At 41.7% G+C, this 25,074-nt stretch overlaps 1 protein-coding gene across 1 annotated transcript in view; it reads right to left on the minus strand.

Moving 5' to 3' along the window:
- Window positions 1–25,074, minus strand: part of LOC132900994 (arf-GAP with Rho-GAP domain, ANK repeat and PH domain-containing protein 1) — a 245,194-nt gene that overhangs the window by 80,632 nt on the left and 139,488 nt on the right. The window contains 7 exon segments of the mRNA XM_060943417.1: window positions 5,199–5,381; window positions 7,043–7,128; window positions 11,144–11,343; window positions 12,405–12,511; window positions 14,402–14,592; window positions 22,786–22,906; window positions 23,817–23,886. Of these exon segments, the coding sequence (XP_060799400.1) occupies window positions 5,199–5,381; window positions 7,043–7,128; window positions 11,144–11,343; window positions 12,405–12,511; window positions 14,402–14,592; window positions 22,786–22,906; window positions 23,817–23,886 (958 nt within the window).

Below are 25,074 nucleotides of genomic sequence, written 5' to 3' on the forward strand. Positions count from 1 at the left end.
TGCATTGGATTGTTTTAAGACAAAGGGCCAAGCCTTTCTACATTCAAATGGCGTATTAGGAAACCAGTCCAGGTGAGTCAGATCGCATTCAGAATTTCACTCATTTAAACTAAGACTTAATTACACACAACCGTACCAACACAAAGACAGTATGGAATGACCCAGAGGAAAACATTACTGCTTACAACAGTCTTGTCTTTGTCTCACAGAAATAAATAAGATCTTACTGAATTCTGATCTGTTTCTCCTAAAATCCCTTTAGGAGCAAAAGAATAGCAGAAGAGTATTTTAAAATCTTAAGTTGAACTTCCATCCATCCATCCATCCATTATCCGTAGCTGCTTATCCTGTGCAGGCAAGCTGGAGCCTATCCCAGCTGACTACGGGCGAAAGGCGGGGTACACCCTGGACAAGTCGCCAGGTCATCACAGGGCTGACACATAGACACAGACAACCATTCACACTCACATTCACACCTACGCTCAATTTAGAGTCACCAGTTAACCTAACCTGCATGTCTTTGGACTGTGGGGGAAACCGGAGCACCCGGAGGAAACCCACGCGGACACGGGGAGAACATGCAAACTCCGCACAGAAAGGCCGCTGGGCTCGAACCCAGAACCTTCTTGCTGTGAGGTGACAGCGCTAACCACTACACCACCGTGCCATCCCAAGATCAACTTAAACTGGACTTAAATGAGCTGACAACAGACTATTTCTTAGGATTTTAAATTAAGTAGTAATGTTATGAAACACTGGCCAGATGTTACTGAATTCTGACTTGTTTCTCCTAAAACCCCTTTAGGAGAGAAAAGAACAGAAAAGAAACGAGAGAGCTTGAGCTTAATGTAAGAGCTGATTTGTTTCTGCAAGACAAAGATAAGGCTGTTGTAAGAAGCGATGTTTTCCTCTGGGGAATTATATGACATCATATCAGTGCAGTGTTTTATCAAGGCAAAGTAATTCGATTGAAATTGCATCAGATATTTCAAAAATCAGCCAACATTTGCCATCCAATGAAAGAAATTACTTGGTTTTTTTTGGAAATTTAGCAAGAGCAGTTAAGTCAGGTGCATGTGGTCAGGGCAATATGCATACAGTGGTGCTGATTGCGGGCAGTGAGGGATGTGCAATTATTAGTTTTAATGGCATTCATGTGTGAGAAGGTCAAATACTGAGCATAAAAAGAGCAAGACCCCCTGAATGAGGGAATTTCTCGTGGCTGACGTCATGAGCCCAAAACTTTTCAGAACCTGCCAGCTGTAATGACTGTCGCAGGTCATCTGATGACTGAATGTCAGTGAGTTTAAATTGTAAAGACGTTTCATTTAATGACGTTACCAGCTCCTTTGCTTTCAATGCAAACTCTCTGTCAACATTCACACAGAAAGGGTCCTTCTCTGTCCATTCACCGTTGAATTGCCTGTTTTCTGCATCAACTTTTCGCTTATTTAAAGTAGAAAGAGACATTTTGTCTAACTAACGTGCTGACGTTCTAGCAAGAACAGGACCATAGTTAGAAGAGTGGAGACGCAAGAGCAGCGCATGGGTCTGGATGGGGTTTTTTTTTAATACTACTTAAAGGGCCAGTACAAATTGCCTCGGGGACCGCCAATTGAATAGCCTGGGTGTACACTAATGTATGTGACAGTGTGTAGTGATGCATAACCATGTGTACTGGGGCAAGGCAAATGGATGACAACTCAGCACCATAATCACAGAGCAAAAGCTAATGCTAAGGCTCGCCTACAAGAGCACCACTCCTCTCCTTACGGGTCGAACAGGTTTGCTCTCCTCAGTGAAGCACCCACTGGCTCTGGTTATTACAGACTATCCACAGCATGTGAAATCAGCTTGCCTTTAAGGGCGCCAGCAGCTTTAGTTAGGTATATACCAGGAGCCAGGCCACAGCAGGTAATCTTTGGGTCATAGCCAAGCATAAGTTTTCAAAAAGTTAGTTATTCATGTAGGAGCTAACTATACATGTCTTCTTCAGCCTGGGTTACTAAGAGTAACTTTGTAGAGGTGTTTAAATTAGGGAAGGTGATGTCTAGTGCTGTAGTATGCTCTGGCCCCATCCCAGTGTGGCATGGGGATGTAGCTTACAGCAGGTTATGGTCACTGAACTGCTGGTTGTCCAGGTGGTGCTCTAGAAACAATGTGGGCTTTATAGATAACTGGGGTAGTTTTTACGTTACATTACAGACATTTAGCAGATGCTTTTATCCAGAGTGACATACAACATACCCAGATCAGCCTGGAGAGCAGCTGGGGGTTAGGTACCTTGCTCAAGAGCACTTCAGCCATTCCTGCAGATCCAATAAGTTCCAAAAAGGGCATAAACAAGCTTCAGTTAGCCCAAAATGCAGCAGCAAGAGTCCTTACTAGAACTAGAAGATATGGCCACATAATCCCTAGCTTATCCACACTGGATTGGCTCCTAATCAAATTTTGCACTGATAATGACAAAGTACTATTGACCTTTAAAGCACTGAATAGTCTCGCGCCACAGTACCCGAGTGAACTTCTGGTCTTTTATGACCCGCCATGTCTACTTAGGTCAAAAGTTGCAGGCTACTTGCTCGTACCTCAAATAGTGAGGGCTACAGCAAGGGGCAAAGCCTTTTCTTACAAAGCCCCACAGTTATGGAACAGTTTTGCACTCAAGTCTCAATCAGTGAACAGTTGATAACTTCAATAACATAGACTTAACTATAATGACTTTCCTGGTGACATCATTGCACTTTTTGACTACATAGGACACATGTATGTAAGCAAGTTATTTACAACTCCAATTCCAAAAACGTTGGGACACTGTGTAAACTGGAAATAAAAAGAGAATGCAATCATTTGCAAAATCACGGAAACCCTATATTTCATTGAAAATATGCTCATTTTGAATTTGATGTCAGCAACACATTTTAAAAAAAAGTTGGGTCAGGGGTGTGTTTACCACTCAGTGCGTTTACATGCACATCCAAATCGAGCTACTGTCGGTAATCGAGCTAAGGGTCCCAGCAGGGGTGCCAGAGAAATCCAATCCTACATGCACACAAGGAAATCGAGCTATTGTGTGAGGTGCATTGTGCACCCGAGCCACAGGTGGCGCTACACGCCCCATCGTGTTGGTACACTTCCGGTTGTCGTCATGAAGAAGAGCTATTCAAGAGTATAAACAAAGTTATCAGTTCCGTGTTCGTTCGTTCTCCTTGTTCCTCCTGACCTCTTCTGCTGCTCGCTACTACTACTGTTGTCATGCCGACCGAGGCTGTTGTGTTTCCCGCTTGTGGTCTCGTCACTCGTCACTTCCGGAAGGGGCAGTGCTGAAGTAAGTAGCTCGACTACGTAGCTCGATAGGGTTTACATGATTGTAGCTCGGCTACAATCGCATAATCTAGGTCGCGTAGCTCGATTACGAGAAATCCAGTTCGGTTCGATTTCAGCCGAGCTAAGGTGTTTCCATGGCATTTAGAACTTCGATTTCAGTCGAGCTACGGCAGAAATTCGATTTTCTCTATGTGCATGTAAACGCACTGACTGTGTTGCATCACCTCTACTTTTAACAACACTCTGTAATTGTTTGGGAAGTGAGGAGACCAGCTGCCACAGTTTCGAAAGAGCAACATTGTCCCATTCTTGCCTGAAATACAATTTCAGTTGCTCAACAGTTCAGGGTCTCCTTTGTTGTATTTTGCGCTTCATAATGCGCCAAATGTTTTAAATAGGAGACAGGTCTGGACTGCAGGCAGGCCAGTTTAGCACCTGGACTCTTACTATGGAATCATGCAGTTTTAATATGTGCAAAAAAGTGGCTTGGCATTGTCTTGCTGAAAGAAGGAAGGCCTTCCCTGAAAAAGATTGCCTGGATGGCAGCCTATTGCTCTGAAACTTGTATACATCATTCAGCATTAATGACGCCCTCCCAGATGTACAAGCTACCCATGTCATGTGCACTAATGCACCCTCATACCATCACAGATGCTGGCTTTTAAACTGTGCGCTGATGACAAGCCGGATGGTCCCGCTCTTCTTTAGCCTGGAGGACGTGATGTCCCTGATTTCTAAAAAGAATTTCTACTTTTGATTCATCAGACCTCAGAACAATGGAAACACTTCACCTCAGTCCATCATAAAAGAGCTCTGGCACAGAGAAGCTGGCAGTGTTTTAACTTGTATTTGTGGATGCAGTAATGAACTGTTTTCACAGATGATGGTTTTCTGAAGTGTTCCTGAACCCATACAGTGATTTCCACTACAGACATGTGTCTGCTTTTAATGCAGTGTCAATAAAATTTCTCGGTTTCAACATTTGATATGTTGTCTTTGTACTATTTTCACTGAAATATAGGGTTTCCATTATTTGCAAATCTTCACATTCTATTTTTATTTGTTTTACAGTATCCCAACTTTTTTGGAATTGGGATTGTAGGCCATCTTATCACCCAAATGAGGATGGGTTCCTCTTTGAGTCTGGTTCCTCTCAAGGTTTCTTCCTCATGTCGTCCAAGGGAATTTTTTCTTGTCACCGTCGCCTCAAGCTTGCTCATTAGGGCTAAATTCATATGTTTAAAATTTATATTTGTCTTTAAAGCTGCTTTGTGACAATGTCTATTGTTAAAAGTGCTATACAAATAAAATTGCCTTGACTTGTACTGGTGTGTGATTGTGTATACTGGTGTGTGTGATTGTGTTCACCAATGTGTGTGACTGTGTGTACTTATGTCGTCATCGTCACTGCCGAACCCGATCCGGGCTTGAGGCGAACCATATTTTGGTTGACTTGGCCAGAATTACAGCAGAAGGGTGGCCAGTTCCTTTCTACACCCTCACACACACATTCACACCTATGGGCACTTTAGACTAGCCAGTTAACCTAACCTGCATGTCTTTGGACTGTGGGGGAAACCGGAGCACACAGAGGAAACCCACGCAGACACAGGGAGAACATCCAAACTCCACACAGAAAGGCCCCTGTCAGCCACCGGGCTTGAACCCAGAATCTTCTTGCTGTGTGGCAACAGTGCTAACCACTGACGCCTGTAATTGTGTGTACTGGTGTGCGATTCTGTGTCCTGATGGATGTACCAGTGTGTGATTGTATTTACGTGTTGGTGTGTGTGTGTGTGTGTGTGTGTGTGTGAGACTGTGCACACTGGTGTGTTTGTGTGTAGCTGTGTGGGATCAGCTGCTGCTCTTACATTGTCAAGCTCTTTTTGGTTGCCGAACAGTGGGTGGTAGCGTCGGTATTTGCCCTCGCGGTATTTAGCCGTGATAAAACGCCGGCGCTCGTCACTGCTGCTGAGCGGAGTCAAGGCCTCGCTGGGTGGAATGTTAGCTGCCCAAAATTGATTGGCTCTCTCGTTGCCCACCTCCAGAAACAGCTGATGCCAAGATTAAATGAGAAAATTAGACAAAAGAAAAATACTAGCTAGCTAACAACACTATCAAATATTAACAACAAATGTTACCCAAGTTCATGCAAGTGCAGTTTTAGTTCTGTTTATTGGGTGTTTTGCTGTGGAGGTGTGGGGTGCTGTAGTTAAGTTTAAGCTAGTGTGGCTTTACTGAAATGTACCTGGTATTGTAGCTAAAAGTTGAAGCTACTGTGGCTTTGCTGAAATTTATTTTGTGTTGTCGCCAAGTTTAAGCTAGTGCTGTTAGAATTTCTTAGGTGTTGTAGCCAAGTTTTAGCTAATGTGCTTTTGTTAGAAATTCTTAGACATTGGAACTACATTTTAGCTAGCAGAGTTTTGTTGAAATTTATTTGGTGTTGTTCCAAGTTTAATTGAGTGCAGTTTTGTTGGGAGTTTTTTGTGTGGTGTAGAAAAGTTTTAGCTTGTGCAGTTTTGTTGGGTGTTCTAGCCAAATTCATGCAAGTGCAGTTGTGTCTGTTTATTGGGTATGTTTAAGCTAATACGGTTTCACTGAAATTTATTGGGTACTGTAAGGCTATGATACCTAATACAAAGCAAAATCTGTATATTTTACTAGCAAGAGCTATTTTGTTGAAATTTATTTGGTGATCTAGTTAAGGTTAATCTAGTACAGTTTTGGTGACGTATATTAGGTATTGTAGCTAAGTTTAGACTAGTGCAGATTTGTTGAAATTTATTTGGTGTTCTAGATATATTTAAGATACTGCACTTTCACTGGAGTTTATTCAATGGACTAACCAAATGCTAGTCATGCTAGTACAGTTTTGCTGGGTGTTGTAGTTACTGTATGTTTGTGCTAGTACAGTATTATTTCAATTTATTTCAGTTTAAGCTAGTGTGGCTTTGCTGAAGTCTGTTTGGTGTTTAGTGTACAGTAGCTGTTTAAGTTTGCGCTGTCTTGAGTTTATTGTGCACTATAAGAACATTTTTGGCTAATGCAGTTTCACTGGAGTTTACTGAGTGTTGTAGCCAAGTTCAAGCTAGTATGATTCTGTTGGATTTTATGTGGAGTTGTAGATAAGTTTTAATTAGTACAGTTGTGTTGGAGTTTGTTGGGTGATAGGGTGATAGGATTTGTGCAATTTTGTTGGGTGCTCTAGCCAAGTTCACGTGTGTGATTTTGTTTGTTGCTTGTTCAGAATTGTAAGCTTTATACTTAAAGTTTTGTAGGAGTTTTTTTAGGTATTGTAGCTAAGATTTAGCTAGGACAGATGTGTTAGAGTTTGTTAGGTATTGCTGCTAAGTTTATGCTCGTTTAAGTTTATTAGAATTTCTTAAGTATTGTAGTTATGTTTAAGCTAATACAGTTTCACTGAAATTTATTGGGTATTGTAAGGTTATGATAGCTAATACAAAGCAAAAGCTGTATATTTCACTAGCAGAGATTTCTAACAGCTTTCCAGCAGTATGGAGTAGCACATGACGTTTATTTAAAATATAAAAAAAAAAGTCATTTCATAAAGAAAAATAAAACCAGTACAAACAGGCTTTAATGTTTTCACTGTGAGAAACACTGGAGGTATTGTTATAAAAATCACTGAAGATATCTGTAATACCAACAGAAAACCGAGATTTTAAAATAAGAAGAACATAAAAAAAGAGCATACCTGGATTAAATCATCAGTCCACACCTTTCTGTCCATTTTGAGGCTTCGTACTTTTGATATGCTCGGACCAAGACTGCGGTGTTCTCCTAGAACAGAGAAAAAAGAAACATCAATCACCACAGTCTCATTTTTAGCCTGACAATTTACAGTCTATAACTGATAAAGCAAAAGGCTGGTAAAATGTTAGTAGTTTTAATTTGGTTGCGTTTTACAATTCAAACAAAGTCCTTTGAATTTACTTTAAGATACATGATAGTTTGTGTTGAAGAGGATTTTTATAAATTTGAAAGCATTTATTAAATTGGAAGACAATCATATCGTACAATCCAGAACTTCTCAACTTAAAGTTAAGAGTCACCAACACAGAACTTTCATCACTGAGCTACAACTGTAGGTCTATATTTAGGGTGTTTTAATGGGTGTTAATAACAATTTAAATAAATAATAGTTTAACAGTTTGCCAACTTGATTTTTCTTATTGTTGTTCAACAGCAAGCACATGGGTTTTAAAAGAAGCAAAGGCACTAACATTGCTAATAAGACCAACTTAACAGGCAGAGAAATACAAACCCCCCCCCCCCCCCCCCCCCAATAAAAGCTCTCTAGCATGCGTCAGTGAATGAGGTGCTTTTTTCACAAGTGCACTTTTTTAAAACACTGGTCGGCAAGGTGTAACAAAGATCCAGTTTACCACTACCTTTGTTTGCCTGTAATTTTTTGGTAGTTACCGTGGCTGTATGGACCCTTTTCAGTCACGTGACCTTCGTAAACGCGACCGCCATTTTGGACATGTAGTGGACTTCGGCTCAAATCGGTTTGAATGCGAGGAAGGCGACAAACATAAAAGAAAAAGGAGCGAGATGCAGAAAACTGTATTTACTAGTTTACTGTAATTATGATCTGGCAGCTATTTACACCGGATCCAGTGTAAATAGCTGCCGGAGCCAACGTCCAGCCGGGCCGCGAGCGAGCGCGCGCCGGCTCCGCGGCCGCCGGCTCCGGCCGGCCGCGAGCGAGCGCGCTCCGGAACCTCGGACGTTGGCTCCGGCGGCTATTTACACTGGATCCGGTGTAAATAGCTGCCAGATCATAATTACAGTAAACTAGAATGGAATGTTAACAGCAATGTAATGCCTTTTCTGGCTAATTTTATTCATCTTACCTCCAACAAAGTGGTCACTACACAAGCGCTGGTATGCCACTATCCATCTTCTCCGTTGGTCAGCATCTACCGGGATCCGATAAAATGATAACCCTTGCCTTGTTTGTTGATGGTTACTACATCCAGGTGCACAACAACATAGTGGCATGATGGAAGTCTTGCTGAAAATAAACACTTTCTTTGCTGCCGTTCCTCAATGCTGGCTGTGGTAAACTACTGGTAGTACATGTCCAAAATGGCGGCCGCGTTTGTCGTGACGTCACATGAAAAGGGTCCATAGAGAGCGTGCATGTGACGTCACGAGGTCACGTGATATTTGTTTATCTGCCATCTTGGACGGCATGGCTGCGCATAGAACTTAGACAAACCCGTTCTCATTATCAAGTGTGTGGGAGTAGATCTTTCGAGAATGGTTATATCTTGTTCAGCATTTGGTTGTACCAATAGCCAGGGCCAAAAGGAGGGCCTGTCATTTTATAGATTCCCCGCAGACGAGGAGAGACGCGCAAAATGGGTGTCCGCTGTGCGAAGAGAAAACTGGTACCCCAGTTCTACCAGCCGAATTTGTAGTGAACACTTCATATCAGGTAGGTGTAATCTTCTAATTCAATACTCCTAGTACATCTGTTAAGTTGATTTTCGGATTGAATCATAACTGCATACTTAGAAACTAGACAGAACAGTGTTTGTGGCCGTCAGTCCGCTTGATCTCTAACGTTTAAAATGGCTATGCCTAGCCCTACTACCCTGGCCTAGTCTATGACAGTGTTTTATCTTTTTGGCTCATATATGCCTTTGAAAGGCCAATCCATAGTAGGGATGGCGAAAACTAAAAAAAATCTTGACCGACCACCGAGCCTCATTAGCCGGTTAAAGTCGGTTAACCTATGAGTTTAAACAGGGATGCAAACAGCGGATGCCGACTTTTTCACGGCTGAATCGTGCAAATCCGATTTTTTTTTTAGGGGCGGCGTTGGAGTGTCTGAATAATTTCAGAGTAAATTCTGTATTAAAATTACTAAATAAGCAAATGCCATTACAGTCCATGAAACATAGGAAGTATGAGAAGAAAACAGTAAATCAGAAAGCTGCGCATGTTTTCACGGAAGCTGCGCAAATGTGCGCAGCTTTCTGATTTACTGTTTTCTTCTCATATCTGGAACTGAGTTTAGATTTCGAACATTCTTAAGATAAAACGTCCTGCATAGTCTCTTTATGATAAACGTCTTAATGCCACTTACCCGTGAGGTTATCAAGTACACATTCTTCTTCGGAACCTTCCAGAGGTATAGTTGGGATACCCATCCCGCAAGAAAATATTTATAAGCTTCCAGGCTCTTGTAAGCTTTGAGGGCTTTGCCAGTTTAACACGATTCACGATTAACAAGAAAATTGTAAATGTCGTGGTAGGCCAGATCGGGCAAATCGCCGGCACCGCAGCTCCGAATTTCCCTGAACAAGGATTGCGGCAAGTTGTACGGATCTGCAATCCCCAACCTGGAACACTTTTCCACGTAACGCTGCCTCACGTCACCTTCAAGATGCTGAACAAACTTAGACAAGTTATCGCGCGATGTAGATGGGGTGTTTTCCGAATTTTCTTGGGGATTACTCCCATGATCCATTACGCTCGCGCAAGGTAAACAATCCTGAAGCCGTCCAATATGGCGGAGTATACACGGACGGGTCACATGACTGCACATCCTCTATTGGAAATTGCTGGTGTAATTATCCATCCATCCATTATCTCTAGCCGCTTTATCCTGTCCTACAGGGTCGCAGGCAAGCTGGAGCCTATCCCAGCTGACTACGGGCAAAAGGCGGGGTACACCCTGGACAAGTCGCCAGGTCATCACAGGGCTGACACATAGACACAGACAACCATTCACACTCACATTCACACCTACGCTCAATTTAGAGTCACCAGTTAACCTAACCTGCATGTCTTTGGACTGTGGGGGAAACCGGAGCACCCGGAGGAAACCCACGCGGACACGGGGAGAACATGCAAACTCCGCACAGAAAGGCCCTCGCTGGCCACGGGGATCGAGCCCAGACCTTCTTGCTGTGAGGCAACAGCACTAACCACTACACCACCGTGCCGCCCTTTATTCAATCAAATTTCCCAAAACAATGGTTAACAAAATGTGAACGTTTGTACCATTTTTTTTCAGTCACATTCACCCCAAAACACAATAAAGACATCACAATATTGTCTTTCTACTCCAAATATCAAGCAAGATACATCATATTATAATAATGATGCCCACATTTGTAGTCTAATCACCTCATTTGGTGTTTTTCAGTTTTTTATTTGTTCATTGAGAGAAATCTAGTCTCTGTTGGTCTTTAATGAGTGCATCAGAGTCAGGTTGAATGTCTGAGGTGGAGATGCGAAGCACAGCTGACAGATGATCATCAGTCCATTCGGTGTAGGAATCAGATCTACAGATCGGCTCGGGCTCCGGCGCCTGCTGGTGACGTCACACTATGTGATTGGCTGGACCGTTTGAAGGATGACATACAAATTTGTGGTTAGTCTGGACAAATTACGGAAGCAGTTATCGCGGGATTAGGTTTCGTGGGATTTCATGTCATGTTCATGTCGCGCGCATTGCGTTTTTGTTGAACACAACTTCAAAATAAAAGCAATGCACATTCAGTCCATGCATGAGGTAAAATTAGAAAATACGTTTATTTTGTAATTTCTAATTAACCTTACGTGGGCCGGTCAGAATGAACCAAAGGGCCGGATGCGGCCAGCGGGCCGTAAAATGCCCAGGTCTGCACTACAGGTTGGTGTAATTATGCTGGAGATATTTTGATGGCGTTAAAGTGTAAACAGTAAGTGTAACAGTAAGTATAAAAACCATATAAGTAGTTTGTAGCTTATTCAGAGCCATTACTTGTTGGTGTTTATTCAAGTTATTTACGTTTACCTGCACAGCGCTTGCAGAAGACAACCCCCAGATTAATAGCTGCCCACTCTGGTTTGGTGGCGCAACAGTCAGCACAATCCTGATTGGCTGGTTCCGCCCATATCTTCTCTGCTACCTCATAGTTAGACAGAGCTTCAGCAATGGAGTTCCTCATTGCCTCCATCCACTGGTCCTTGAGCTGATCAGTTTCTGCCACAAAACTACACACAGAGAGACCATCATAATCACTGATCATCATCATCATCATCATCATCATCATCATCATCATCATCATCAACCACCATCACTGATCACCACTATTGACCTCCCTCAATGATCTCCATCACTGACCTTCATCACTGACCCTAATCAGTAATCCCCATCACTGACCTCCCTCCGTGATCTCCATCACTGACCCCCATCAATCACTGACCCCCCCAGTGATCTCCATCACTGACCCCATCAATCACTGACCACCCTCAATGATCTCCATTGCTGACCCCGATCACTAACCCCCCAGTGACCTCCCTTAGTGATCTCCATCAGTGACCTCCCTCAAATAATCTCCATCACTGACCCCCATCCATCACTGACCTCCCTCCATCACTGACCTCCCTCAGTGATCTCCATCAGTGACCTCCCTCAATAGTCTCCATCACTGACCCCCATCAATCACTGACCTCCTTCAGTGATCTCCATCACTGACCCCCATCAATCATGACCTCCCTCAGTGATCTCCATCAGTGAGCTCCCTCAATAGTCTCCATCACTGACCCCCATCAATCATGACCTCCCTCAGTGCTCTCCATCACTGACCCCTATCAATCACTGACCTCCCTCAGTGATCTCCATCAGTGAGCTCCCTCAATAGTCTCCATCACTGACCCCCATCAATCATGACCTCCCTCAGTGCTCTCCATCACTGACCCCCATCAATCACTGACCTCCTTCAGTGATCTCCATCACTGACCCCCATCAATCACTGACCTCCCTCAGTGATCTCCATCAGTGACCTCCCTCAATGATCTCCATCACTGACCTCCATCAATCACTGACCTCATCAACCACTGTTCTCCCTCAATGACCTCCCTCAACCACTGACCTTCACTGACCATGCTCAACTAACCTCCTTCACTGACTGACCACCCTCAAATAACCTCCATCACTGACCAACATCACCACCAATTTTTTACTTTCATGGGACACATTCAAAAAAGAGACACTGTGCAAGAGACACAGAGATGAAGAAAAACAGACAGTGAGAGAGAGAGGGGTGACAAACCTGAATACGCGGTAAGGTGTGGTCAGGTCAAAAGCTCTTCTGTCCATGTCTTTCACATTCCCCACATTCATATCTATAGCTGTGATCCCGATACCCAACTTATAGTCCTGAACAACAAAAAAGAGTGTATTTAGCGTGTGCGCGCGCACACACACACACACACACACACACACACAGCAGATTTCTGAAATGTGGCAATTAGAGGCTTAAGAAAATTGGTACTGTTTCCACAACACTGAAACCCCCCCACACACATACAAACATGCATATGATATGTACAGTGCTCAGCGTAAATAAGTACACCCCCTTTGAAAAGTAACATTTTAAACAATATCTCAATGAACACAAACAATTTCCAAAATGTTGACAAGGCAAAGTTTGATATAACATCTGTTTAACTTATAACGGGAAAGTAAGGTTAATAATATAACTTAGATTACACGTTTTTCAGTTTTACTCAAATTAGGGTGGTGCAAAAATGAGTACACCCCACAACAAAAACTACTACATCTAGTACTTTGTATGGCCTCCATGATTGTTAATGACAGCACCAAGTCTTCTAGGCATGGAATGAACAAGTTGTTGACATTTTGCAACATCAATCTTTTTCCATTCTTCAATAATGACCTCTTTTAGTGACTGGATGCTGGATGGAGAGTGATGCTCAACTTGTCTCTACAGAATTCCCCAAAGAAAATAATTTCTTGACACCACAAAGGTGAAGGCTACAAGAAGATCAGCAAAGCTTTACTTATCAGTCAGAATACTGTAGCAAAAGTGGTACAAAAATTTAAGAAAGATGGAACTGCAACCATCTCACAGAGACGTCCAGGTCGTACACGGAAGTTAACACCTCGACAGGAGCGTCTTCTGATGAGAAGCGTTGAAGAAAATCAGCATGCGAGTTCACTGCAGTTATCTAAAGAAAGTAGAAAGCCAAACTGGGGTGACTGTTTCTTGTGACAATATGGTGTACACTGCAGAGGAATGGCATGCATGGATGCCGTCCATGAAAGAACCCTCTCCTAAAGCCCAGGCACAAAAAAGCCCGCCTAGAGTTTGCCAGGGCCCATGCTGACAAAGATGAAGACTACTGGGACTCTATACTCTGGAGCAATGAGACCAAGATAAATGTTTTTGGAACTGATGGCTTCAAAACTGTATGGTGTCGCAAAGGTGAGGAATACAAAGAAAAATGCCTGGTGCCTACAGTGAAACATGGTGGTGGCAGTGTCCTTATGTGGAGCTGCATGAGTGCTGCTGGTGTCGGGGAGCTGCATTTCATTGATGGTATCATGAATTCACAGACGTATTGCTCTATACTGAAAGAGAAGATGCTACCATCACTCCGTGCCCTTGGTCGTCGTGCACTTTTCCAACATGACTAAACACACATCTAAGGCCACTGTTGGATTTCTGAAGAAGAACAGGGTGAAAGTGATTCAGTGGCCAAGTATGTCTCCTGATCTGAACCCAATCGAACACCTATGGGGAATTCTGAAGAGACAAGTTGAGCATCACTCTCCATCCAGCATCCAGTCACTAAAAGAGGTCGTTGTTGAAGAATGGAAAAAGATTGATGTTGCAAAATGTCGCCAACTTGTTCATTCCATGCCTAGAAGACTTGGTGCTGTCATTAAAAATCATGGAGGCCATACAAAGTACTAGATGTAGTAATTTTTGTTGTGGGGTATACTCATTTTTGCACCACCCTAATTTGAGTAAAACTGAAAAACGTGTAATCAAAGTTATATTATTAACCTTACTTTTTACTGTTATAAGTTAAACAGATGTTATATCAAACTTTGCCTTGTCAACATTTTGAAAATTGCTTGTGTTCCTTGAGATATTGTTTAAAATGTTACTTTTCAAAGGGGGTGTACTCATTTACGCTGAGCACTGTATGTAAATGTGTGTAGAATACATATTTAATTTGATGAAATCACATGTATGAAACTACAAAAAACAAATACACCATTATTGTTACTATTAATTACCTCAGCATTTTTGTAAAGGAACACTTTGTCTCCACACACTGTGGTGTAGAGTTTAGAGCGCAGGCCCCGAACCTCCAGGTAACCTTTCATCTCTGCGGTCGCATAGAGGTTAAGGGTCAACTCAGAGCTCGGCTTCAGGCGAGATGAACTGATGATGTCCTGTAGCACCATCACCCAATCATTCCTCTCCACTGACACACACACACAGAGTACAGTAATAAGTAAAATGCCTCAGAAAATTTAATTGCTTTTTGAGAAACAGCATTGGGGAAAGATTCTCCAAAAGCTATTTCAAAAAAGTGTCCATGTGCTTCTTAACACCAACTCAGATTAACCCTCTGGGGTCGAGAGCTTCACTGGTGAAGCTCAGCAGGTTTAGAATGAGGAGGCCATATATTTAAATAAATATATTTGTGAGTTTTTATCATACAAGCACAATAAACATATTGACAAACTTTATACTTTACAACTGTGGGTGGTAAAAGAGAGCAACTGGACTTGCTTGAAGATTCTTGAAGACGTTTCACCTCTCATCCGAAAGGCTTCTTCAGTTCTGTCTGACTAGTAGGGAGTATCAGGTATTTATCCTCTCATGGATGAAAAGCTCATCTAAGGTGTCGTTGAGTCATCCTGTTGGTGTGGGTCACTGGGGGCTGGATGTGAACGGCCTTGAGAGTCGTTAGGGTGATCAATGGATTGCCTGTTAAGGTAGGGCTGCACAATTAATCGAATGTAATTGAAAATCGCGATTTTGGCTGCCACGATTAAATTAAATGAAAATTGCGATTTATTTCCATTTAAAATGCGAGCTCTGCTGCATATCTGATAAAGCACTTTTTGACCAGTACTCCGCCAAACCATTAGGGGGCGAACCGACGCATGTAAGGTTTCATTACTCCGCCTAAATAAGCAAGCAAGCCAAGTGACTTGGCTTGCTTGCTTATTTAGGCGGAGTAATGAAACCTTACATGCGTCGGTTCGCCCTATAATGGCGTGAGAGTAGGTAACAGATTGAGGTGAGAGAGAAAAGCTAACTATGTCAGAACAACAGACTATTTAGCACTGGAGGCAATGCTGTGACCTGCCTTCGCTCATGTTTAAAGCCAGAGCATGTTGACAGGCTGGTCTTTCTAGCTAAAAACTTGTAGGCCTCAGTATAATGCTATGTAATTGTTGCAATTGAGTTTTCAGTTCCTTCATCCTTTGGTAATTTCTTGGATAAATTTAAATTTGTCATTTGGAAATCAGAACTTCTCTTTTAAATTTCATTCTGCACTGAAAGCTGTTCATATTGTTTGTTTGAATATAGTGAGATAAAATTTAAGTGATTTCCCTAACATCAAGAATAATCGTGATTAATAATCGTGATTACAATTTTGATCAAGATAATCGTGATTATAATTTTTTCCATAATCGTGCAGCCCTACGTTAAGGTGATCAATGGAATGCTGGTTCTCTCTGTCCTCTTGTGAGTCACTGAAAACAGCTGGGTTTTGGTGTGCATTCAGTTGTCTGGGAAGTGTGCCAAGGACTGCATTGTAGGTGGCTGATAAATGATGTCTTAGACCCCCACCTCTGTTCAGCAATGGCCGTTCCAGGTTGACAAAAATGGCTTCTTTAACTCCTCGCTCATACCAATGATCCTCTCTGGCTAAAATGCGTACGTTGCAATCCTGAAATGAGTGTCCTTTGTTGTTAAGATGAAGGTAGACAGCAGAGTCCTGGCCTGAGGAACTGGCTCTCCTGTGTTGAGCCATATGCCTGTGAAGCGGTTGTTTAGTTTCCCCAATATACGAGTCCGTGCATTCCTCACTGCACTGAATTGCATACCAGTGGCGGCTCCTGAATTTTTTTTCAGGGGGGGCAATTTTCCCCCCTTATGTCTACACGGACCGTAAATGTCCACAGGACTGAAGTAAATTGACCTAGGTAGCAAATCAATTGGCCGAACTTGTTTTTGCCTGGTAAATTCAGATATCAATATAGACAATATCTCTTCTCTCCACTAGGTGGCAACACTAAACAAGTTAAAGGTGGCAAACTAAGGTAGCCTAGTAAACTAGACCCACCCGCCTAGCGGCCAAAAATATTTTTGCCTACGAGTGGCAAATATTCACATTTAGTCTGGCTTGCCAGGCTAAAACTAAGGAAGATTCATTGTGAAGCCTTCAAAGCAAAACATTTGGCATCACAATCAATTAATATTACATTACTCATTTATTTTCTCATATTATTCCAGTATTCTATAATAAGTAGACACAAATTCTTAATTATAAACATATTCTAATTTCTTCAATTCTAAAGAATGCAATTAAAGTGGCAGGATATAAATCCAAAACAAGTGTTTATTTAAGTTTTGAAAAAGATGAAGAAAAGCATAACCATCAAACAAACATGTGCAGCTTAATTATGTGTTTTTTATATGGAATTGCACCATTTTAACAACAAATAATAATTCTAAATAAATTCTGCAGTTTTTTTCCCAAGAATTCCTCCAGAAAGCCATGCCTTAAAAGGAAATTTAAAGTATTACAAGCATGTCAATGAACACAAAAGGCTTTAGTTATTTAGCTATATACACACAAGGTTACACAAGGTTTTGTAGTCAGTGCAACTTGGCTTAACAAGTTGGAAAAAAGGTAAGGTTCTGCTGGCTCCAATGAACACATGTACTGTACAATATATAAAAACTGAAAATATGCTTAATTTACACCAAGTCAGAGAGAACTTGAGGCTACTGAAATATTCCAAGCATGGCAATGTTAAACTGCCATTGGTAACACACAAAAACAACTTTTGCCTAGTAAATTCAAATATCAGATATCACTGTACCGTCTGCTGTGCTACTTCCAGGGTGGAAGAGAACGCAAGGGTAGCAAAAAAGAGCATTGACTACATCACAGCCAGCTAGCCAAGTTTTCCGGTGGTACCAGTTCTTGTTAAAACCTCTTGAGTAGGTCTTCTTCTCCCCCTTCGTAGACACTTGCTTGATGTTTAAATTCGGTCTAGGAGGTCCTAGCTGTTTGATTGCCGTTTTCTCCTCATTGGTACGACGACTAAAGAGAACTTCTTTCAGAGACATATCTGTGAAGATACTCAGTCGTCCAGGTACATAGTAATCTGTGGTTGGTAGGAGAGAGCAACTGGACTTGCTTGAAAAGTCTTGAAGACGTTTCGCCTCTCGCCTTTCGGACGAGAGGCGAAACGTCTTCAAGACTTTTCAAGCAAGTCCAGTTGCTCTCTTCTACCAACCACAGATTACTATGTACCTGGACGACTGAGTATCTTCACAGATATGTTTCTACACACTTTGGGATGAGTTCCCTTCGACTAGTGCGGGAGTATGAGAGGACTTCCAGAAAACTGGCAGACATCTTAGCCAGAGAGGATCGTTCAATTTTGTCAGCCTGGAACGACCATCACTGAACAGAGGTGGGTGTCTATGACATCTATCAGCCACCTTCAATGCAGCCATCAGCATTCTGATTTGGATTCTATTATGATCCATGAGAGGATAAATACTTGATACTCCCTATTAGACAGACAGAACTGATGATGCCTTTCGGACGAGAGGCGAAACGTCTTCAAGACTTTTCAAGCAAGTCCAGTTGCTCTCTTCTACCAACCACAGATTCTTTCAGAGACGCTATCGTATTGTTGCACTCAACACTCGCCGCCATCTTCTTCATAGAATGTTCACACATTTCCCGCGCAAGTTGCGTTTTCCAGCCCAAAATTATGTTCAAAACCCGCCAAAATGCACTTAAAACCGCCCAATCTGGCAACACTTGCGCGGCGCAACAGGCGTATGACGTAAGCACGCTGCTTGTGCGAGCACATAAAACCTAATAGAAAATGCATTGGGAGCATGATTTTCGAAAAAAACATACGTACCATTACTGTCAATGGGAGATTTTGGGGCAAATCTGAACCTGACAGAAATCGCCCCAAAAGGGCGTGGCTACACCAGGCACGACCTTAGCCTGATTGGACAATGACATTACTGTTGCCATGGTAGTAGGAGTAGATTAAAAAAAAAAAATCTGCCTCCCTGTTTGGGAGTGCGTCGCCCAAATCGCCCCTATTAACGAGCCGCCAGTGTTGCATACACTATGTTGTCCTGTTTGTGTCTGGCTATTCTGTCCTTAGGGTGGACCAGTTTCTGCTTCAGGGTGTTACTGGGTCTGAAATGTACCGGAATGTCGTGTTTGTAGAAGATCCTCCTGAGTTTCTCAGATAGACCAGAAATGTAGGGAATGACAATGTTCTTGCATTTGTTCCTGTTATCCTCCTTGTCCGTTATGTTCCTTTATCTGCTCTTGAAGAAAGACCAGTTGGGATACCTGCAGTTCTGAAGTGCTTTCTTGATGTGATTCTGCTCCTTCTCTTTTCCCTCTACTGTTGTAGGGATGTTCTGAGCCCTGTGTTGCAAGGTCCTAATGACCCCCAATTTGTGTTCCAGTGGGTGGTGAGAGTCGAAGAGTAGGTACTGGTCTGTGTGTGTGGGTTTCCGGTAGACCTCGATGCTAAGGCTTCTGTCTTGTCTAATGTGTACATCACAATCCAAGAAGGCTAGATAATTGGATGAGAGGTGAAACGTCTTCAAGAATCTTCAAGCAAGTCCAGTTGCTCTCTTTTACCACCCACAGTTACTATGACCTGAACGACTGAGAATCTTCACAGACATCTTTATACTTTACACTTTCCTGTGTGCCCACTGCCAAATCATATATTTTTTAAATTACCTAAATTAGATGAAAACATAAAACTTTTCACCTTACTCAGTCACACCGGAGTCAGAGCATTGAGCGCCCACTTACGCATTCATAATAATCCCATGGTAACGGCATGATAATCACTTTCACTCTTTCAGTTTCAATTAGTCTCTCTTTCGTGGTGGGAACGCAAACCGTAAACAAGATAAAATCTGTCAGCCATAGTTCAGGGTATTTGGAGAGGGCATGTGGATTTTATGCGCTTCATATGATTCAGGATAGCAATTCAATTTCAGGACAGCGAATCTATTCATGATTCAACTCATGATTCAGAACAGCAATTCAATTCAATCTTGAGAACACTGATGATGAACGGTGTCATTTTGAACTTCGACTCAATCCAGCTGAAGAGCAACTCGAGTAAGTGTAAATATTTCTTCTATTTCTGATGAGCAGATCGGTTGATATGCATGCGCTGTAGTGCATACACAGGAAAAATGACTGACCAATTTTTTTCCAGAGTTGAAAGTATTTTCCTCAAAAATAGTTAATTTTGCTCTCTTTTGAGTTTAGAGAGTAAAATTTGGAGTTGGAGTGGGAGCAAAATTGCAGAGTAATTTGTGTAACAGAGTAGATTGTGGCTCTGAACTGAGTAAAATAGTACAAGAGTTAATTTCAAGACACACTGAATAGAGTCAAATACCAAAATAGAGTCAAACAACAGATAAATGAAGATGTTGTAAAAAGCAGTTTTAGAACTGTGTTGGAATGTGTGAAAAACATGACCTTACCCATTGGGACTTGACATGATGGGATTAAGAGTTGACAGTAGGAGGGGTTTTCACTCTTCTCATTGAATGGAATATAATTTTTTACTCTTCTCACTGCCAACCCTTTAGCCCAAAACAATAGGAGATACATTTTTTGATGGCCAGTTAATTGTCCAAATCAATGGAGCAGATTTAAGTTTTTGTGCTTGATCCATTCCTAAGACTGAACAGAATCACCTCAAGTGACCAAAACGATTCGTCCCAAAGGGTAAGGTCATGTTTTTTTCCCCACACATTCCAACACTGCTTTTTACAACATCTTCATTTATCTGTTATTTTTTTAAAAGCACAATCATGACATACATACTACAGAGAGATTATTGTAGATGAACTTGTGCTGAATAAAAATAAGTCATATGACTTTGAAAATACTGCTTAGATTTACTGAAATTGACAAAATCAGAGCATGACAAAATCATTAGTGCCAGAAAATACCCCAGAGGGTTAAAGAAGAGTTTGACCACAAAACACAATCCACAGTGTCCTCTTTACAACAGAAGAAATGGATAAGCTAAGACATGGTGTTGTGTGAATTCATTAGCATCATTATGATGCTAATGCAGCTAACAAGTAATGTAAATCTATGTCACGCAAAAATTATTCACATAAATCCTGCTTCTAATGACATCATTAATCTCAGATGACCGTTGGACAGTTTACACATTTAAGTTCAAAGTGGAACTTTAATTTCATCTGAATCAAAAAGTTTAGTGCAAGACAAAATTTATTTAATGCCTATTGATGATAGGAAGTCCCACTGTGTCCTACACCAGTGCTTCTCAAATGTTTTCAGGTTTCGGTGAAAACTTCACCAGTAAAACAAAAACTGCAGACCAAATCAAATAGAGTTTAAATGTAATTTAGAAATTACCCGAAACTCGAAGTTGCCTCACTTTACAAACAGCATGCTGGTTAGTCACATTCCAAAGTCACTGCTATCTTAATAGGAAGACTGCTCATCTCTCACATCACACTCCGCTGGCTCCTTTTTATTTTTCCACGATCATGCTGAGTTGAGGCCTATTTTCAGTGAGCTGCACAGCACAGTTTACTGTACCGGTACGAACCACTGCCCTAAAACCACACCAGTATCTGTGCACGACATCACTGAGGAAGTGGGCCTGGTCTGAGATAGTGTGGCAATTTACATTAAAGATATTTGGTTTCTGTTACATTAGCACTGCAGCTCCAGTTCAGAAATAAAGAAGCTGAGCAGGTCCTGGCTGATTGAGCAGATATTGGAGGAAATAAATATTAGTGTAAAACAGTGCTTCAGACTGGAGGTTTTTTCCACAGGTTCTAGGTACAGGGTTGCCCCAGGTTTGACCACCATAAATTTAAGACTTTTTTTTTTTAAATAAAATATCAAAACATTCACAACACTCTAAACAGACAAACTCTTTGTCTTAGTTTCCCAGCACTTGCTTCAACCATTTTACATTTTGTACCCTTGTAAACGAGGGAGGGAGAGAGATACAGAGGGGCATAGATAGATAAGAGACGAGGGGATGGATGGGAAGAGAGATAGAGATAGATAGATCGATAGAAAAGAGGTAAGCCGAAAGTCTCTTAAAGGTGCACAAAAATGCAATTGGCGTACCAATACATTGGTACAATGGTGTGCACTCACCAGTCAAAAAGCCAAACTGAGGGCCCAACTCAAGGCCTAAAGAACGGTCTCTAAACTAATTATGACCAGAGATGATAAACAGACAAACTCTTTGTCTTAGTTTCCCAGCATTCAACTTGCTTCAACCATTTTACATTTTGAAGAATAAAAAGAAATGTAAATACTCCTAGTAAACAAGGGAGGGAGGGAAGACATAGATGTGGAGGTGGATAGATAAGAGACACAATGAGAGAAATCCACCACTTGCCTTGTTGACGTCTTTGACCGACTCCTTCGTTATATAAAGAACAAGACCGAATTTTGTTATGCAAGACGTTTTGTTTTTTCCACAGGAGAATGTTGTAGCGACTTCCAAGTCTGGGAACACAGCCTTAAAGAGTTCGCTTATGCCCTCATTCGAGCTGTACGAGTGGTGTTCCGTAATTGTTTTTAAAATCCAGAGCACCTCTGCCCGAAGTGTCAGGGTTCCACCGACACCCATCATGCCACTGCTCGGCCCTTGTGTTGTTGCTAGCCTTGCCGATGATGTCTGGCTTGGCTGATGCTGCTGACGTTCGACAGTGGTGCTCGTGCCAACTCCAGGTGCATTCGGAGATTGAACCGTGCAGAACTGAGCGATGGGCTGGTGGTGGTGGAGGGCAGATGCAATGTGCTTTGAGCTCTTCATGTGAGACTCTAAAACGAAATTACCTATAGTGGACAACTTGAAGGTCTTTCGACTTGCTTCAACGTCACTTCCAGGAACCTCCCTCACCCAATCACGATATCTTTCATCTGAAAGCCACTGCTGATTAAAACGACACTTCCCCATGCTGCGATTCGCGGAGTCTCCTCTCCACCACGGACTCCGACGACTGCGCTGGTGCGAAAATGTATCAATATTGTTTCTTTCTTTGCGCATACTCCAAGAAATTCACTGATGTTACGCAAAACCCACGTTTTCACATCGTAGAATAGTATGAGTAAATTTAAGACCTTTGTTTAAAAAAAATTAAGACTTGGGCAAAGCAATTTAAGACTTTTTAAGGCCTTAATTTTGGAATATTACATTTAAGACTTTTAAGACCCCGCGGCTACCATGTAGGTAGAACCCTATCAGAAAGGGCTCCAAGACCTTTTAGGAACATTTAAAAGAAACATTCTTTCCTAAGAGTGTAATACAGACATGTGACACTTATGCAAGAACACACACACACACAATGTACTTACAATCACTCTCAGCCCGAAACAGGAAGGTGCGATTATGAGTGACCACCTCAAACTTCTGGTCTCCCACACTGGTCACTGTTGTGATGGAGGATGTTGGTATGAGCCGCTTTGAATAAACATCCTAGAAAAACCAGATACATTTTACAATTAAGTTTTAAACCAGTGCCGTTGGAAAAAAACACCAATTTCGCCATACACACATATTGAGATCATTTTCTGAAATGTAGAAATTTCCTTCAAAAATGAAATAATATTCAATTTAAAAGGACTTTTGTATATTCAAATGACTGTATTATTAGTATTATTATTCTAATTATTATTATTATTATTATTATTCTAATTAGTAGTAGTAGTACTTTCATATTCTCCATTAGGGTTGTTGTTCATAAAGCAATTTAACAATGAAAATTAAATTAAAAATACTCAAACCGACATGATGATGAATATGTGACTGATCTAACTGATATGTTTAATTCAATTCAATGCAGTTTTTTGTATCGTACTTTTAACAACAGACATTGGAGCAAAGCAGCTTCACAGAGATATTTAAATTCTGGATATAAATTTTAAAAGAGGAAATTTGCAAATTTATGCCTAATGAGCGACTCTGAGGCGATGGTGGCAAGGAAAAACTCCCTCAGCTGACATGAGGAAGAAGCACTGAAAGGAACCAGATTCAGAACCCATCCTCATCTGGATGATAACAAACAGCACAAGTATAAATGACTTGCTTCTATAACTGTGTCTACAACCAGGAAATTCATAATGGTGCAAAAAAAGTGCAATTGTGTGACCAGGAAACATGAAGTCTATTTTGCTTTAGTTATCTATTCATTGATGTTGACTTGAGTGCAAAACTGATCATGACCACTGCATTCCTAAAGTTATCAGTAAGTATTTTATTAAGGTACAGTATACTGAAAATTTCATTAAAATATAATTGTTTCTATGGTATGTAAACATCCAGTGAAACTATTAAAACTCAATATGTCTGATCAGATAACATTTCTCAAAAGACAAATTAAACACACCTTGTCATTGTCAAAGTATCGCAGGTAATCAGCGTCCAGTTTGACCCAACGCCGCTGATAGATCAGGGACCTGAGGAGACAAAATAATCATTAAATATGCTTTAAATTGGTCTCAGAGTCATTGATAAATTCTGGATATTCAAACAAAACATTAGGCTCTCAGGTTTTAATGGTTTGTAGTACAACCCCCAAATAATAAAAAAGTTGGGACGATAAAGAAGTAACAAAGAAAAAGAAAGAAAGAAAGCAGTGATTTCTAAATTTACTTTGATTTGTATTATAGCTGCACTGCTGTAGACAGGGAGAGGCTCCAGAGAGTAGTAAAGGCAGCACAGAAGATTATTGGCTGCCCTCTCCCCTCCCTGATGGACATTTACACCTCCCGCTGCCTTAGCAGAGCTAAGAACATTATCAAGGACAGCTCCCACCCTGGCTTTGATCTGTTTGACCTGTTGCCCTCACGGAGGCGCTACAGGTGCATCAGGACAAAAACAAATAGATTCAAAAACAGCTTCTTTCCAAAAGCCATAACCGCCCTGAACTCAGATATGCTCTGACTTTATAGTCTAAACCTAAAGTGCAATACTTCATCTCATCTCATTATCTCTAGCCGCTTTATCCTGTTCTACAGGGTCGCAGGCAAGCTGGAGCCTATCCCAGCTGACTATGGGCGAAATGCGGGGTACACCCTGGACAAGTCGCCAGGTCATCACAGGGCTGACACATAGACACAGACAACCATTCACACTCACATTCACACCTACGCTCAATTTAGAGTCACCAGTTAACCTAACCTGCATGTCTTTGGACTGTGGGGGAAACCGGAGCACCCGGAGGAAACCCACGCGGACACGGGGAGAACATGCAAACTCCACACAGAAAGGCCCTCGCCGGCCACTGGGCTCGAACCCAGACCTTCTTGCTGTGAGGCGACAGCGCTAACCACTACACCACCGTGCCACCCCTGCAATACTTCATAATGTGCAATATTTTATTTTACAATGTGACTCTCTCTGTGCAATACTTTATAATGTGCAATACCTCACTCCATAATGTGAAACGCAACACATACACCTCAGGACTGTGCACCCTACACACAACACGTACACCTCCGGACTGTGCACCTTACACACAACACGTACACCAAGTCTGTGCACCTTACCTTACCTTGCAATACTTCATAATGTGTAATATTTTATTTTATAATGTGACTCTCTTCATGCAATAATTTATAATGTGCAATACTTTATAATGTGAC

Source organism: Neoarius graeffei, chromosome 16, assembly GCF_027579695.1.
Source record: "Neoarius graeffei isolate fNeoGra1 chromosome 16, fNeoGra1.pri, whole genome shotgun sequence".
Taxonomy (NCBI): domain Eukaryota; kingdom Metazoa; phylum Chordata; class Actinopteri; order Siluriformes; family Ariidae; genus Neoarius; species Neoarius graeffei.